Genomic DNA, 13,622 nt, shown 5'->3' on the forward strand with positions numbered 1-13,622 from the left:
CATGGTAAAGACCCTGGATGTCTGATGTGATTGGTGCTTGAGCCAGGTAGATACTGAGATGAATCAGAGAAGTCTGGGAGACATTGAAGCCTCCTTTCCTGATGGGGCATATTTGGATGCATATTTTAAGAACTAATTTGTTCTCCCTGTTGCATCTGTCTCTGCTTTAAATACAGAAAACAAGAGTTGATACGACTGAGCAGATAGCATTAAATGTAAGAATTGCTTAGTCTAGCAGAAAACTCTGTCCTAACTTTTTGAGTTTTGTGCTGACAAGGCAGAAGGTGTAATAATAAAAAAGTGATCCATCAGTATAAAGCTAAGCAGTAAAACATCATTACGTAACTGATAACTGTGGTATAACTGCTCAAGAAAGGTTTTCTGTTACAGGTTCCTCTGCAAACACCTGGCCAAGGAAATGAAAAGTAGTGGTGTGCATTTCTTTTCATCTAAGCTGAAATCATAGCAGCTCTTTGACTACAATGGGAAATGAATGAAGTGATCATGTTTACTTCAGTTCTTGTTAGCTGTAATGGCACCACAGCCTCTTGAAAGAATAACTCTCTAATTACATTACATTCCTAAATCTTAGGGGGGGTGTGTGTGTGCAGGACACATCATGACTAATGCAGAGAGGAAAACAAGTCTGTTTTAAAAGTCAAAGGTGCTTATTGTGGGGCTGGAGGAGAAGAGCAAGCTTAGCTGTGTGTACACAGTTAACTTGTAAGCCAAGATTCCTTGTTAGAATGACTTCTTATTCTCACTGTTCACCTGTGTATCTTGAAACTTAATTTCATGCCTTAAGTGCTAATAAGCATGATTTAATGCATAAAAATGCAACAGCATGGTAATCCTAACAATTAAGTCAGTTTATTTATTTATTGCTTTGTGCTAAGGGAAGATGAAGAGGTTCCTTGTTAATACATTTTTTTTTCTCTACCTTCCGTTACTACAGCCTGATGCATTGTGGATTTTAAGTACAGTTTTCTGTGTATCACAGTGCAGACAACAAAAAAGCATTTCTCTAGTGACCCTGCACTTCATGTTTAGGTGATTGAAGCCCTATATCCAGGGGCTATGCCATAATAAGAAAAGGGAGGGGAGAGGGAGAGAGGGCAGTGCTTGCAGTCTGGGCTGTGCTCCATGGATCTGGGACCCTTCCAGAGATGGAACCTGATTCCATCCTGACACTGCCCCTATCCATGACCTTATTCCAGCCTGTCCTTCTGCTAACATTGTGAAACTGTGGACCCTTTGAACTAATTTTATGGCTTTTTTGCTCTTTAGCAAATCTTTGGTTAGGCATTTTGTGAACTAGACAGCTCTTCTGTAGCCTGGTTAAATAACTGCAACAGAGAAGACTTGAAAGGCAGACTGCAAACTAGGAATCCTTATGGAGAAATAAGAAATCTTAGCCTGGTACAGCTGGTTTTAAAGCAAGCATATAGGTCTGTCTGTTTAGATTTCAGTGTATCCTATGCTGCTGTCCTGCAGCAGGGCATTGTTATGCAATCATGTTCCAGCTATTTAAACACAGTTGGACATTCTTTAGGTCTTTTGTTTAATTTTTATTGTCCATAGGAAATGGCTGGACCTAAATGATCTGAATAAATGCTTGGCAATTCAGGCAAGCAGGAAAGTGTCACTCCCTGCTGCACCACTGGGATGGTGGCAGTGGCCAGCCCCTGGCTGGGCAGCTGAGTGGGTGACAGGTGCCTGTGGGTGCCTCTGCCAGCTAGGCAAGCAGGCCCCATTGGTGGGGTGACAGGGGTGTGGACTGCCATTGGCCCCAGGCAGGCTGGCTGCCTGCTGCTTACCTCTCACCTACTGGGCAGGAGCTGGTGGGTTTGGCATGTGACAGGCGTCCTGGGAGACCTTGGCTGTAGAGGAGAGCACCAGCTGAGCTGACTGCTATCCTTTTTTCCATGGCTGGTTCTTGCAATGGAATATCCGTGTCAGCAAGCACTAGCAGGGAGCAGCCTCTTTTGACTCTTCCTTCTGTGTGAACGTGACAAATCAAATGTGCTTCCTGTACTTGATTATACTGCTGTGTGCTGCTGCCTTGGGCCCCCTTAGATGCTGCTTTCATCTGCCTCATGGCCAGATATAAATTGTGGGGAAAATAGGAAGCTTGCTAGCATGGAAGAGCTGTGGGAGCATATCAGCTTTGAAGGCAGCTTGCTGTACTGAGCTTTCTGTGCATGATGGAAGGAAGGGTAGAAGACAGAGAGTTTATTTTACTGGGTTTAGATGAGAAATCCTGCTATGCTACCATAGGATTAGGATGATTAATGGAAGCAAGTTTACATCTTGCAGCCCAGGTCTCCCTCTCTCAGACTTCCCTGTTTTACACTTACTGTTTAAACAGTATTATGGTACAGTTACTCTACAGACAACTATTTTGCAGTTGTGAAATGCTGTCCTTAACAAAGCTTGCCTTTTTTTTTTTCTTTAAATGCACTGTCTGTTAAAAATAATATTAAAACCCTGAAGAAATCACCTCCAGTCAGTCCCACCTGTTTTTATGCAGTATGAACCAGTAGCTGCTTGCTCAAATGCAGCACAGAAGTCTAAAGGTATCGCCTGCCTAGTGGCAGGTCAGGTTATCTTGATAGTGGGAAGCTGGTAGGACAGAGCATACATTCAACAATGAATGGAAAGTGATTTTCAAATCTTTGTCTGTAACCTTCTTTCATATCAACAGATCCCAGCCCTGGGCCAACTGCACTGAGTTGCAATGCAAGCACATGAGTTGTTCAGACACCTACGAATGCCGGAGCTTGGGGATGTCAGGCAGTATGTGCGCACCCTCCCGACAAATACGCTGATGGGCGTCGGTGCTTTTGCAGCTCTCACGACCTACTGGTATGCAACAAGACCTAAAGCACTGAAGCCACCATGTGATTTAGGAATGCAGTCTGTGGAAATAGAGGTAAGTGTCACGTCATGATGCAGAATTTTGAAGCCTAAGAGACCAAATACTGATTTACATAAGGGTGTTTCTAAACTCTTAGTGGAGTGGGATACATTTCGGGGCTTGGTGTATCTGTGTGTTTGGTTTTGTTTGTTTTTTTCCTGAACTATGACTTGAACTCAGTTTTTCAGCTTTCTGAATTTGGAAACCAGTTTGATGGTTGAAGTCAGTGGTAGTAACTAGCATGGGAGAAAGACTGAGAACAGTTTTTGATCTGACTGGTGGCAGAAAACTTGTGCATATTAGAAATTGTCACAGGAGTTGTTTTCAGTTCCTGGCTATGTTAAATTAGACCTTGGTCAGTATGTGTGCTGGTGTATCCTGATTAGGCTAATACTTTTCTGTTACAATATTTTGTTCATAATAGCTGACAGATGAGACTTTATATTGGGTTACAAGCATGGAGAGGATATTAATTGTCCTCAGATGATCTATGGAAAGATCTATTAGTCCTGCCAAGAGATCCCAACCATAAAGTAAGTTGAAATTAAAGCTGTTCCAGGTCGCTTCCCATCTCTGTAAAGCTTTGATTTGGTAGGCCAGCACCCAGTGACCCATTTTAATGATCATTAAGTAAGCATAAAAATTGCATACTAGGTTGAGTATCAGTACAAAATCTTCCTGGAGGTAGCAGAGCTTTTAATTGTGGCATCTACTCTAAATGTGTGCCCATGGCCTTCAGAGTATACATACTACAGCTGCATTTGACTGAATGATACCCCATGTTCTCCAAACGCCCTACCTGATCTTTCCAGGGGAACTTCTCAGAGGTATAGGTGAATATCTTTCAGAATTCACTTGTATCCCTTGTCTGGAAGAGGGGAGATTAATGAGGAGTGATTCTAAATAAAGTCTGTTTGAGACTGCATTGCTGAGACTCATGTGGTACTCAATCACACACTATATTGTTAAGCATTTTAGTGCTACAGTAATGGTAGAAATAGGGTCTTTAGTCCTGTATTTTGCAAAGCTTGTGTACCTTTAATGTCTGTAGTTGTACATCTGAATCTGTCTGCTTGTAGGTTGCTCTTTTCATTGGTGACCAATAGCTGAATGAGTTTGGCTATTGATTTGAGTGCAGGTGTATGGCTGTCAAATATATTAAATTTTGCTTTATAAATATAAATGCTTCTATTTGTCTCGAGTTCTAATAAAGCATGTCAAGGGTAGGATATAAATAAACTGGCCTGTCTAGTAGTAAGAATCTGGATTGATGACTCTGGCTTTTTTTGTCTTTTAAGACATTCAAATATGAAGAGAGGCACTAAACTCATGAACACTTTTAAACCTAGTTACATTCTCCTGATACATTAACAGAACTCTAGCTTACCTTAGTCATGATTGTCTACATATCAAGTGATCAGTTTTACCTGGTGTGCTTACCTAGAGATTATAATCAAAATTATAAAAATGTATGGCCAACTCAGAATATTTATACTTCTTTCTGCTCAGAACGTGATGTTGATGGCCAACGTACCACTTGCTAGTATACTTGCCTGCTCAGAAAAGCCAGAATTTGGTCTTGCCTTTGAGGCAACAGTGTGTTTTGACATTACTGCTTATCCTAAGGAGCCTGTGTCAACAAGAAGCATGCCCATGGCTCAAACGAAAGCAGCTGTCTGATGTGACTGCACATGGAGAGTAACGCATGCCTCTGTAGCACAAGTCTGTTTCCTTCAGCTGTTACTGTTCTAAACCAGTACCAAAGTCCTACTTAATATGAAGCACTCACTGTGTAGTGGGTCAGTTTCCTGCAGCTTCCTGAAGTGCTGCAAGGGCTGCCTTTCATGAGTAATGAGAGGCTGTTCTCAAATTAATAAGATTTTATTGCTTAGCTCCTTGACACTTTGGTAATGCTGACAACCCCTTTGAGCGCTTACCTTTGTACCAGTCAGCTCTGTTAGATCTCACATCCAAATAACTTGTGTGAAATCAGCCAAACATCCCAATCCTGAGATTCAGATCTTTGGTTGTAATGACCATTGATTTTTAGAAGACACTGCTGGGAACAGAACTTTACCTGATACTGCACAAATTCTGGATGAGGACCCTTTGGATAGGCTCTTAAGACAGAGTTCTTGATACTCAAGCAAAATGTAGTCCAATGCCATAATCTCACCTAGCAGATTAATTCAGACCTGAGAGCATGAGGTAAGATCTAAATGATCTTCAGCATATCCAGGTGTATTTCACTGCATCTCTGAAGAAAATACTTGAATCATGACGGGCTTCACACAAGGTGCTGAGTGTTTTTAAGCGGAACTCTTACTCTAGAACTGTTGAAAAGTCAGGTAATTTCACCTCACTTTGTGAAGAAGAAAAAAGTAACCAGAACCCTAAGTTGGATATGCTTCCTTTTACTGAAAAATCATGAGAATGGATGGGGTCTTCTCAATAGTAGTCTGTTACAGCTTCTGTTTCTCAGAAAGACAGTGCAGCCGACCTTGTATCAAAACAGTGTGCTGGCTGTTAAGTTTTCTCCAACTTTGCAGGGCCTGAGGCACTGACCAAAAACTGCTTTTGTGGTGCTGAGTAATAGGGTGTGTAAACAAAACAGTAGTAGTTCAGACTAGGGGAAAACAAACACTTCTTCATTGTAGCTGGCTTAGGATATTGTTTCACCTCAAGTAGAAACTGTAGCACACCAAGCATGGTACCGATACATTGTACTTGTTGACATTACCAATGAATGTGATTACAAACTACACTCTAATCTTTCTCAGAGGAGTTCCAGAGGTGATAAATCAGGAAAATAGAAGCTGATCTTGGTAAGCCAAGATCTGTGAAACCAGTGCAATAAAGCAACCAGTTCTGTTTTTCCTTCCCGACAGAGACATGTACTAGTGATCTGTTTATTTCTTCTAGAGTAGATGTTGGTCTGAGTGCAAGTATGCTCTTGAATTTCTAATGTTATGAATTTTTAGAGGTAAGCCAGTCATTAACTTGTTCTGGGTCATGTTCACAGTGTAGGTTTCAACTTACTGTCAAAGGAGTGGCAAGCACTGCATTACCCAGAGTGTTTTGCTGAAACAAGTTAGACTTGTTCTAGTGTTAAAATATTTTTCTGTCTTTGTGTTTTTCTGTGGACACAGACAATATGACATCTTCTGCAGATAAATCTGTCTATGTAGCTTATACATGAGCAAATGCTCTCTGGTCTTCCAGGGTACTTTGTAAACAGAAAAATAAACCAGTGGTTGGGAAAAGCCTATGATTCCATGTGAATAGATTTTTGACATTGTGGGTAGTAGCACAATTTGGGCACAGATTTAGTTAATCCAGAATTTGACTTTGAAAGGGCCAAGAGTTGACTGCAACCACTGGTAGATAAACTTAGTGTTTAGCCAATATCCTCTTGTTTGACCAGCTAGGCTCTTCCTGCTAGGAATGTGCTTGTAGGTGTCTGTCCTTATAGCAGGACTAATATGTCCCAATAGCATAACTACAGTTTGTGAAACTTGATCAATATAATGAGATTTAAGCAGTCAACTCTAAAAAGGCTATGTTAAAAGTATGAACCATTAAATTCTTGCATTGACTCCCAACTGTAGCCTATAAAATGCTCATTTGCTGAAAAATGGTGGTTTTAATCCTCAAGACAGTGTTGTCCTCTAATTAGATCAGGAGGAAACCTTTGGTAAGATGGAACTTTAAACTGGATGGATTAAAGGACTCAATTTTTATCTGGTACAAAGTAATATGAGAGCAGTTAGAGTGGTGTTGGCCACCTTTAATCATTTAGGTTTTGAAAGCACAGTATGGATTACGTTTTGTAATCTTAGAAACAGATTAGAATCTCAGCATTCGTATTGTATCTAGAGAGCTCTGAGGCTCTAAATCAAAGAGCTTTAGAAAGCTTGGTTGAATTAATTATGCTGTATGCTGCAACAGAGTAAAACATTTAAGAAAAAACCTTTGTCTAGTAAGGAGTGTCAAAGAGCATTTTGTTGTTCTCATTTGTTCTGTGCTATCACGGATATCTGAGGAATATGATTTTCCCTCGCAGATTTTGGTAATGCAGGGAGCAGTCTGACTCTTCAAACAGTGTTCTGGGAAACCTTGCAGATCTCTGCCCTGATGGTGAAAAGAACTGAAGTTGTCTCTGGCAGAATTTGCCAAGGCTTATACCAAAGCTTAACAGAGGAAGTGTTCTTGTTCCTTGTGGAAATTCCTGTTCATTTATAACTAACAAATGTGTTTAACCTTTCTAACTGGTTTTCTTAGGGTAGTGAGCATGCTCGAAGATCTGCTCTTCTTAACAGTGATGACCCGTTGATTTACTACTATGATGATGTGAGAACAGTTTATGATCTCTTCCAAAGGGGTTTGCAAGTATCAAGTAAGTCTAAAAATTTTCCCAATGTGAATAACTAAAGGTCTGGACTCTGAAAACAGTTGGGGTTAGGGGATATCTGCTGAGCAATACAATAAAATGTATTGGATGTGAGCTTTCTTGAAGGGACCTCTTGTGAAGCAGAGTTGTGTGACTGAAATCAGTGCTGTTCTGTAGCCTAAACATCTGTCACCTTCCCCAGCTTTCTCTTTTGAAAAAAAGTTTTTCTGAAGGTTTCTACGAGGAATGTAGAGGCTTAACACTGCAAGTGTAGTTAGTATGATGTCAAGACAGAGGAATCTGGGGTTACATTTTGAGTAACTTTTTAATATCTTTTTTAGATAATGGTCCATGTCTAGGTTTTAGAAAACCAAACCAGCCATATGAGTGGATCTCCTATAAAGAGGTAAGTAGTCTCTCTAACTTAGTGCTAGACCTGCTTTTGTTTGCTGATACCCATTGATACAGCATCCAGTAATGTGATATGACAAATCTTAATTATTTATAGATGCTTTAAAATAATAGAATATTGCAGAAAGGTTCTAGTTCCTATCAGTGTGTTTTAAAGAAACATCCTCAAGTATGTACAAGGGGGAGAAGAATATATCCTGCGTTTGGTTTAATGGTTTTATTTGGGATTTTTTTAATCTTGGCAGCTTTTAGCATCTCATTGCTGAACTGTTTAGAACTTTGGACACTGCCTCTAAATGACTGCAGCTTTAAAGTAGTATTCAGGGACTCAGACTGCTACTACTTCAGGTGCTGATTGAGAGGCTTATCTTACACTAGGAAAAGTCCTATCTACAGATGTTACTTGTACTTCTTGGAAGTGTGTCTCCATAGCACTGAATGAGGGTTGTATAGAGTGCTAAAAAATGTTTCAAACTAGTAACATGCTCCTTCATGATTGCTAAAAATCTTTAACAGTGGCATGCTTTTAGGTAGTTCCTGATTTTACCAATTATTGTGTTCCAGGTGTCCATAAACCTTCCCTATTGCCTACTGTTAAGGTTATTAAACACCTTCTGTATGTAGGAGACATCACTTTTTCAAAGGTGATTTTGCTGATCACTTGTTAGGTGCTTTGCTGTTTGAGTTGTGTGACTAACATTGGTTCAGGTCATTCCATATGGAAAGAATTTAGAAAGTTGTCTTCCCAGCCTTCTTTTATAAAACCAGCTGGGTTTTGCCTCCCTGATTCTCCCACATTTTGAAGAGAGAAATGCCATTCCCATAGGCACCGAATGAAGCAGAAGTATGGCACGTGTAGTGCTTGTGATAGAGTAGGAATGTAATGCTAAATCACTTCAGCATCACATCTGGATTTTAATACAGGTACAACAAAACAACCCTGCCTTTGTCTGTGAATTTAATGTTTGCACTTGCATTTAATACTTTCAAGTCCAGCTGGATCAAGTGTGTCTTCCACAGACAAAGTGTAAGTGTAGTATCTGCAATCAGTGCATTGTAATGGCAGGACAATATTTAGGCTACCTAAGTCACAGAGGACATCCAAAATAGCCTAGAAAACCTCTGTCTGCTTCATAAGTTATTTGTCTTGTTACTGGAAGACTTAATATAGTATTGAGGGATGTACAGTGATGAGCTGCTTCTTTTTATCTTCTCTTTGGCCTCTCCAGGTTTCAGACAGATGTGAGTATGTGGGCTCTGCGTTACTTCACCGAGGCTTCAAACCATCTCAAATTCAATATATAGGAATCTTTTCACAAAACAGACCTGAGGTAATTTAATTGACAGTGTGTGTATTGATGGTCTAGCTACTACTGAAGTGCACATCTCATCTGTTGCCTTTTGGTGGTGTACTGAGCTTCCCTACTAAGAGTTGATGTTGGGAAAAGGCTAAAGGCTGACATCATAGACCCACAAGCCATAGACATAGCATTTTTAGCTAAGAACCAAAACTGATAACTGATTTAGCTCTTTTCTTCCCAGAGATGAGTGTAGAAGGCTGGAGAGCAGGATGAGAATCAGCTAATCTGGAATAATTTAAGTCATTCTCTCCTTTTGTTAGTTTATAGAGCAGGCCTGTTTAGTGGGAAGCTAATACAGTACTTGGTGAATGTAATTATCATTTGCTTTCTCTCTTAAAATGATGTTGGAGTACAGTGTAATTGAAAGTGTTTGGAAGTCACAAGTTGGGCTTTACACCCTTCAAAACCTGAAGAAACACTTCAGTGATTAAATATTTGGACAAATAAAAGATGGCTAAAGATGATAGATCTCTCTGGCAGAGGCTCTAGGCACAAAGATTCTGGGAGGGAGAACCACTGGTGCAGTACATTAAATGGGCAGAAAGAGTCAAGAAAACAACCTAATTAAAGTTCCTCTGAAAAAGCAAAATTATATTTTGACTTTAAGACCACTATGGGCATACCTAGATTAGATTAACTAATTTCTATCTGTTTTTAACCCAGAAGTGGTTCTAGATTGCTGTTCCCTGAAATATTCAGTAAATATTTTCCACATTTGCTTATTAAATTTATTTAATAAGTGAGAGAAATTCAGTCCTGTATTTATGCACATAGTAGCTCGAGCTAGTACTTGCTGTATTAAGCTCAATCAAAAATCTGTATTACAACAGACTGGATATTAATTTTTTTGAAAAATATGTGGTCCTGTTGATTAAACATTCAGATGGGTGCCATTATCTAGACTCTTACATATGTAGTAGCTTACTGCTTGGCTTTTCCTGATAAAATTCTGGTTCTAATAGTTGCACTTTTTTTTTCTGCAATAAAGTCTGGGGTGTCTCTAAAGCTGCTAAATGACATGGTGTCACAGGCTCTTGAGTTGAGTCTCCTGTGCTTATGACATTGTGGACTGGAAGTGAAAAAGGGAGCCAGGTGTTAGTGTTGTGTGAGTTTGAACTGTTTCTCTACAGATATTAGGATGCAAGCTCTTTGCTGAGTGATTGGATTTTCTGAAGGAGAGCATGGTAGCGTGGTCTGCTCTTAGAACACATAATATGCTTGAGCTTCATTGCTCCAGCAGGCTTGTGAGTTGGGTCAGGAATGAGCTGGAAAGACTTGCTTAAACCAGTAACTTTAAACCTGGGATTTCCCCTGCTGAGAACCTACTGGATGGGTGTTGTGACATCCCCAACATAATCGCTAATTCAGGCAGGAGATTGCGAAGGTTTTTTGTGCAAAATCATTCACATTTTCCAGTTCAGGGAATAATTGCTGGGGAAATCCCCTAATGGGAAAAATCCAAATATGCTACTTCTTTAAGTATTCACTAAAAAAGTAAGCCTGGATTGACACAAAGATATTACTTTCTCTTTTGAATAACTGGAAACCACGTGGTTTGGATTGAGAAAACAGGACAGTGAAATATAGTATTTCTTAACAGACCAGAGCCATGTCAGAAAGGAAATTGAAACTGAGTCTGTATTCAGTGCTAGTTGCTTAATGGGGCTCAGAGTGGGAACTGAAATGTCCAGGTTTAATATTTGTATTTAAATACTCTTGACTTCAGATGCTAAAATGGAAGAAAAAGGTCTTGGTAGTGCAGAAAAAGATGTTGTATTGAGAGTGATGGTATGTAAGAGGTTGCAACAGGAAGCCTTTATCACTGTGTGTAGCTTCTGAGGTCTGCTGTAATAGACACCCCACCCCCCATTAAACTTAAGGCTGCTGAATAGCAGAACAGCTGCCCCCTTGTTACAGGTACAGGTGAATGCTAGCTGGGAAGAAATATGCAGTTGGCCCTTTCATGTCTGATGTAAATGTGCCAGCTTAGACTTACCTGTATGTCTCCATGAAATTCTGTCCAGTTACATGTTAACTGGCCTTGTATTAGCTTTACTAAAAACCTTTTCAGACGAGAGATGTGCAGTTTTCTGAAAGCATTTTTGCAATAGGTAAAAAAATCTGTGTTTAAGGCTGTGTCAGAGAACTTACTTTAGGGAATTTGCCCCTACTAAACAATTTGTGAAAACTGAGATTTAGCGATTTTGTTAACATACCCTCTGGTGGTTATATAGAATAAGCAGCTGAATAATATTTAAATGTCATCTTACAAGGGTGAGGTAACTGGCTCATGTCCTGCAAAAACATGGGAAAGTGTGACAGAGTTTGGGGGCAGGGAAGGGAAACAAGCACCCTTGTTAATACAATCCTGATTGAATTGTATGTTCTGCTAATTTTTCTCAAGATGCATGTTATTTCTTCCTGTAACTGGAACTGAATAAAGGTGCTATGTTGAAAGGTTTTTAACACTCTTCCTTGATGGGCAAAACCTGAAATGTTGCAGATCCATTGACCTCTTAATGTGTCCAGAGGGTCCCATTTCAGGAGCCATATGCTATCTTGTAATTGATGTAGCTAGCTGTTTTCAAGCTATGCCCCATAGCTACTGTCTGGAAAAAAAGCACTATCTTATCCTGGTGGTACTTTGGATGGAATCAGGCTTGCTGTAAAGCATTGTCAGCCTACATCACACTGTAGCTGCAACTTCCATTATGTGAAGTACTACACTTGTTAGCAGGCAGATCCTCCTTATTGCAGCTTGCATGGGTGTAATTGCATTTCTTTATAGAAGTCTTCAGATTAGACTCCTTTAAACAAGAATGGTTAAACTTGAGAAATGCTGGGAAATTTTCTGGGGCTGGCTTTCCAAAGGACTTCTAGTGTAACTGCATGTGTTGCATGTCTGGCCATCAAATGACATGTAACTCATGTAGAGGTAAGAATACTCTGTGTATATAAATGTGTGTCAAGACCTTCACTGATTGGTATACTGTGGTATTATGGAATATTGAAGGCCCTGGCTACCTTGATAACCCAAAAACGAGAGAGAGAGAGAGTGATCTTATTCAGTCCCATTTTGTTAATTTGTAAACTAAGGAGACAGTTAAGGTTAACTGCTTTTCATAAGGGTTTAAAATTGCTCTTTGGGGCAGACTTGAACTTTATTGAATTTGATTCTTTCCTATAGCTCCTTGTTGTTTGTGTTCTTTCCTCTTTCCACAAATACAAGGCTTTAGTAGATCTTCAAAGTCAAAAAATACAAACTGCCACCTGTTTTTTCAGAAAGTCTTATCCAAATGAGCCCTGTCCTATTATCTTCCTTGTTGGAAACAAATCTGAGTCTTTCTTGGAGGTCTGTTTTCATAACAGTAAACAGTAAATACAGTGACTTGCATCTTCCTTTTGTTTTGTGCAGTGGGTTATCATTGAACAAGGGTGCTATGCATATTCCATGGTTGTGGTGCCACTCTATGACACACTGGGAGCCGAAGCAATTTCATACATTGTGAACAAAGGTAGGATACTGTAGTAGTTCAGCAACTGAATGCATGATGGCAAAGCTGTAGCCTTCTTCTGAAGAGTCTTTTATTACCACATTCTGATGTATGAATGGATCTAGTCTAAATTAAACTCCTCATACTGATAATATCATTCTCTTTCATCAGCTGACTTGTCATTGGTTTTCTGTGACAAACCTGATAAGGCTAAACTTCTGCTGACTAGTGTCGAAAAAGGGGAAACTCCAATACTCAACACCATTGTTATCATGGAGCCTTTTGGCATGGATCTTGTGGAACGTGGCAAAAAGTGTGGGGTGGAAGTCTTCAGTATGAGAGAAATAGAAGTAAGCACACTTAACTTGCTTTACTGCTTTCATCCTGTGAACTTGTGGAGGAAGAAGACAGTATCTGTTGAACAGATTTTTAGGACCATGAACAAAATGTGGTGGATTAGTTTAAGAATTAACTTTCTCTGGGAATGAAGTTTACATACAAGATATTTTTGAAAAATGGAAGGGAAACTACTTGCTAATAGTATTTCACACCGCTCAAAATGTAAAAAGCATATATGCCAAGATAGCAGAACAAATGCATGTTAACATTGTCCAGACTGAACATCAGATGTGAGTTTTAAGGCTGGCCTATGTGAAGCAGTACCATAACTATATATGGTGACTAATACTTCAGAAATAATTATTTTTAAAAAAAGCCTGTGAAACATGGCATTTTCCCCTGTACCCTTTGTGTACAAAATGCTTTCAAGGGGAGGAGGACAACAGCAGTAAGTTGTTGCAGGGTAAAATGCAGGGGAATGCAATTTACAGGCTTTTGGAAGTAGAGGCCATTTTACTTAGTGACCTAGTGGCCAAGTCTTGGTTTTGCTTATATTTATTTTGTCTGTATAGAACTCTTATGCAAGTCTCTTTCATAACTTCACTCATTTGGAGAACTTTGTCCCAGGAACAAATTGCACAAAGTACATTTTTACTGTGATATTATGAAACTGGGTTTAGCCTGGTTCCAGATGGAGTTCTGGTGTAGGT

General features: G+C 39.7%; 1 protein-coding gene across 2 annotated transcripts in view; it reads left to right on the forward strand.

Annotated features, from left to right (window-relative positions):
- The first annotated feature begins 2,737 nt into the window (after positions 1–2,737).
- The window catches only part of ACSL1 (acyl-CoA synthetase long chain family member 1), a 28,104-nt gene continuing 17,219 nt past the window's right edge, over positions 2,738–13,622 (forward strand). The window contains exons 1-6 of one of the 2 annotated variants that reach the window (XM_054383060.1): positions 2,738–2,932; positions 7,199–7,313; positions 7,649–7,713; positions 8,948–9,049; positions 12,495–12,594; positions 12,745–12,923. In XM_054383060.1, the coding sequence (XP_054239035.1) occupies positions 2,738–2,932; positions 7,199–7,313; positions 7,649–7,713; positions 8,948–9,049; positions 12,495–12,594; positions 12,745–12,923 (756 nt within the window). The remainder of the gene's footprint in view (positions 2,933–7,198; positions 7,314–7,648; positions 7,714–8,947; positions 9,050–12,494; positions 12,595–12,744; positions 12,924–13,622) is intronic. The other variant, XM_054383061.1, reaches the window with a different exon arrangement.

This window comes from Indicator indicator, chromosome 8 (genome assembly GCF_027791375.1).
Source record: "Indicator indicator isolate 239-I01 chromosome 8, UM_Iind_1.1, whole genome shotgun sequence".
Lineage (NCBI taxonomy): Eukaryota > Metazoa > Chordata > Aves > Piciformes > Indicatoridae > Indicator > Indicator indicator.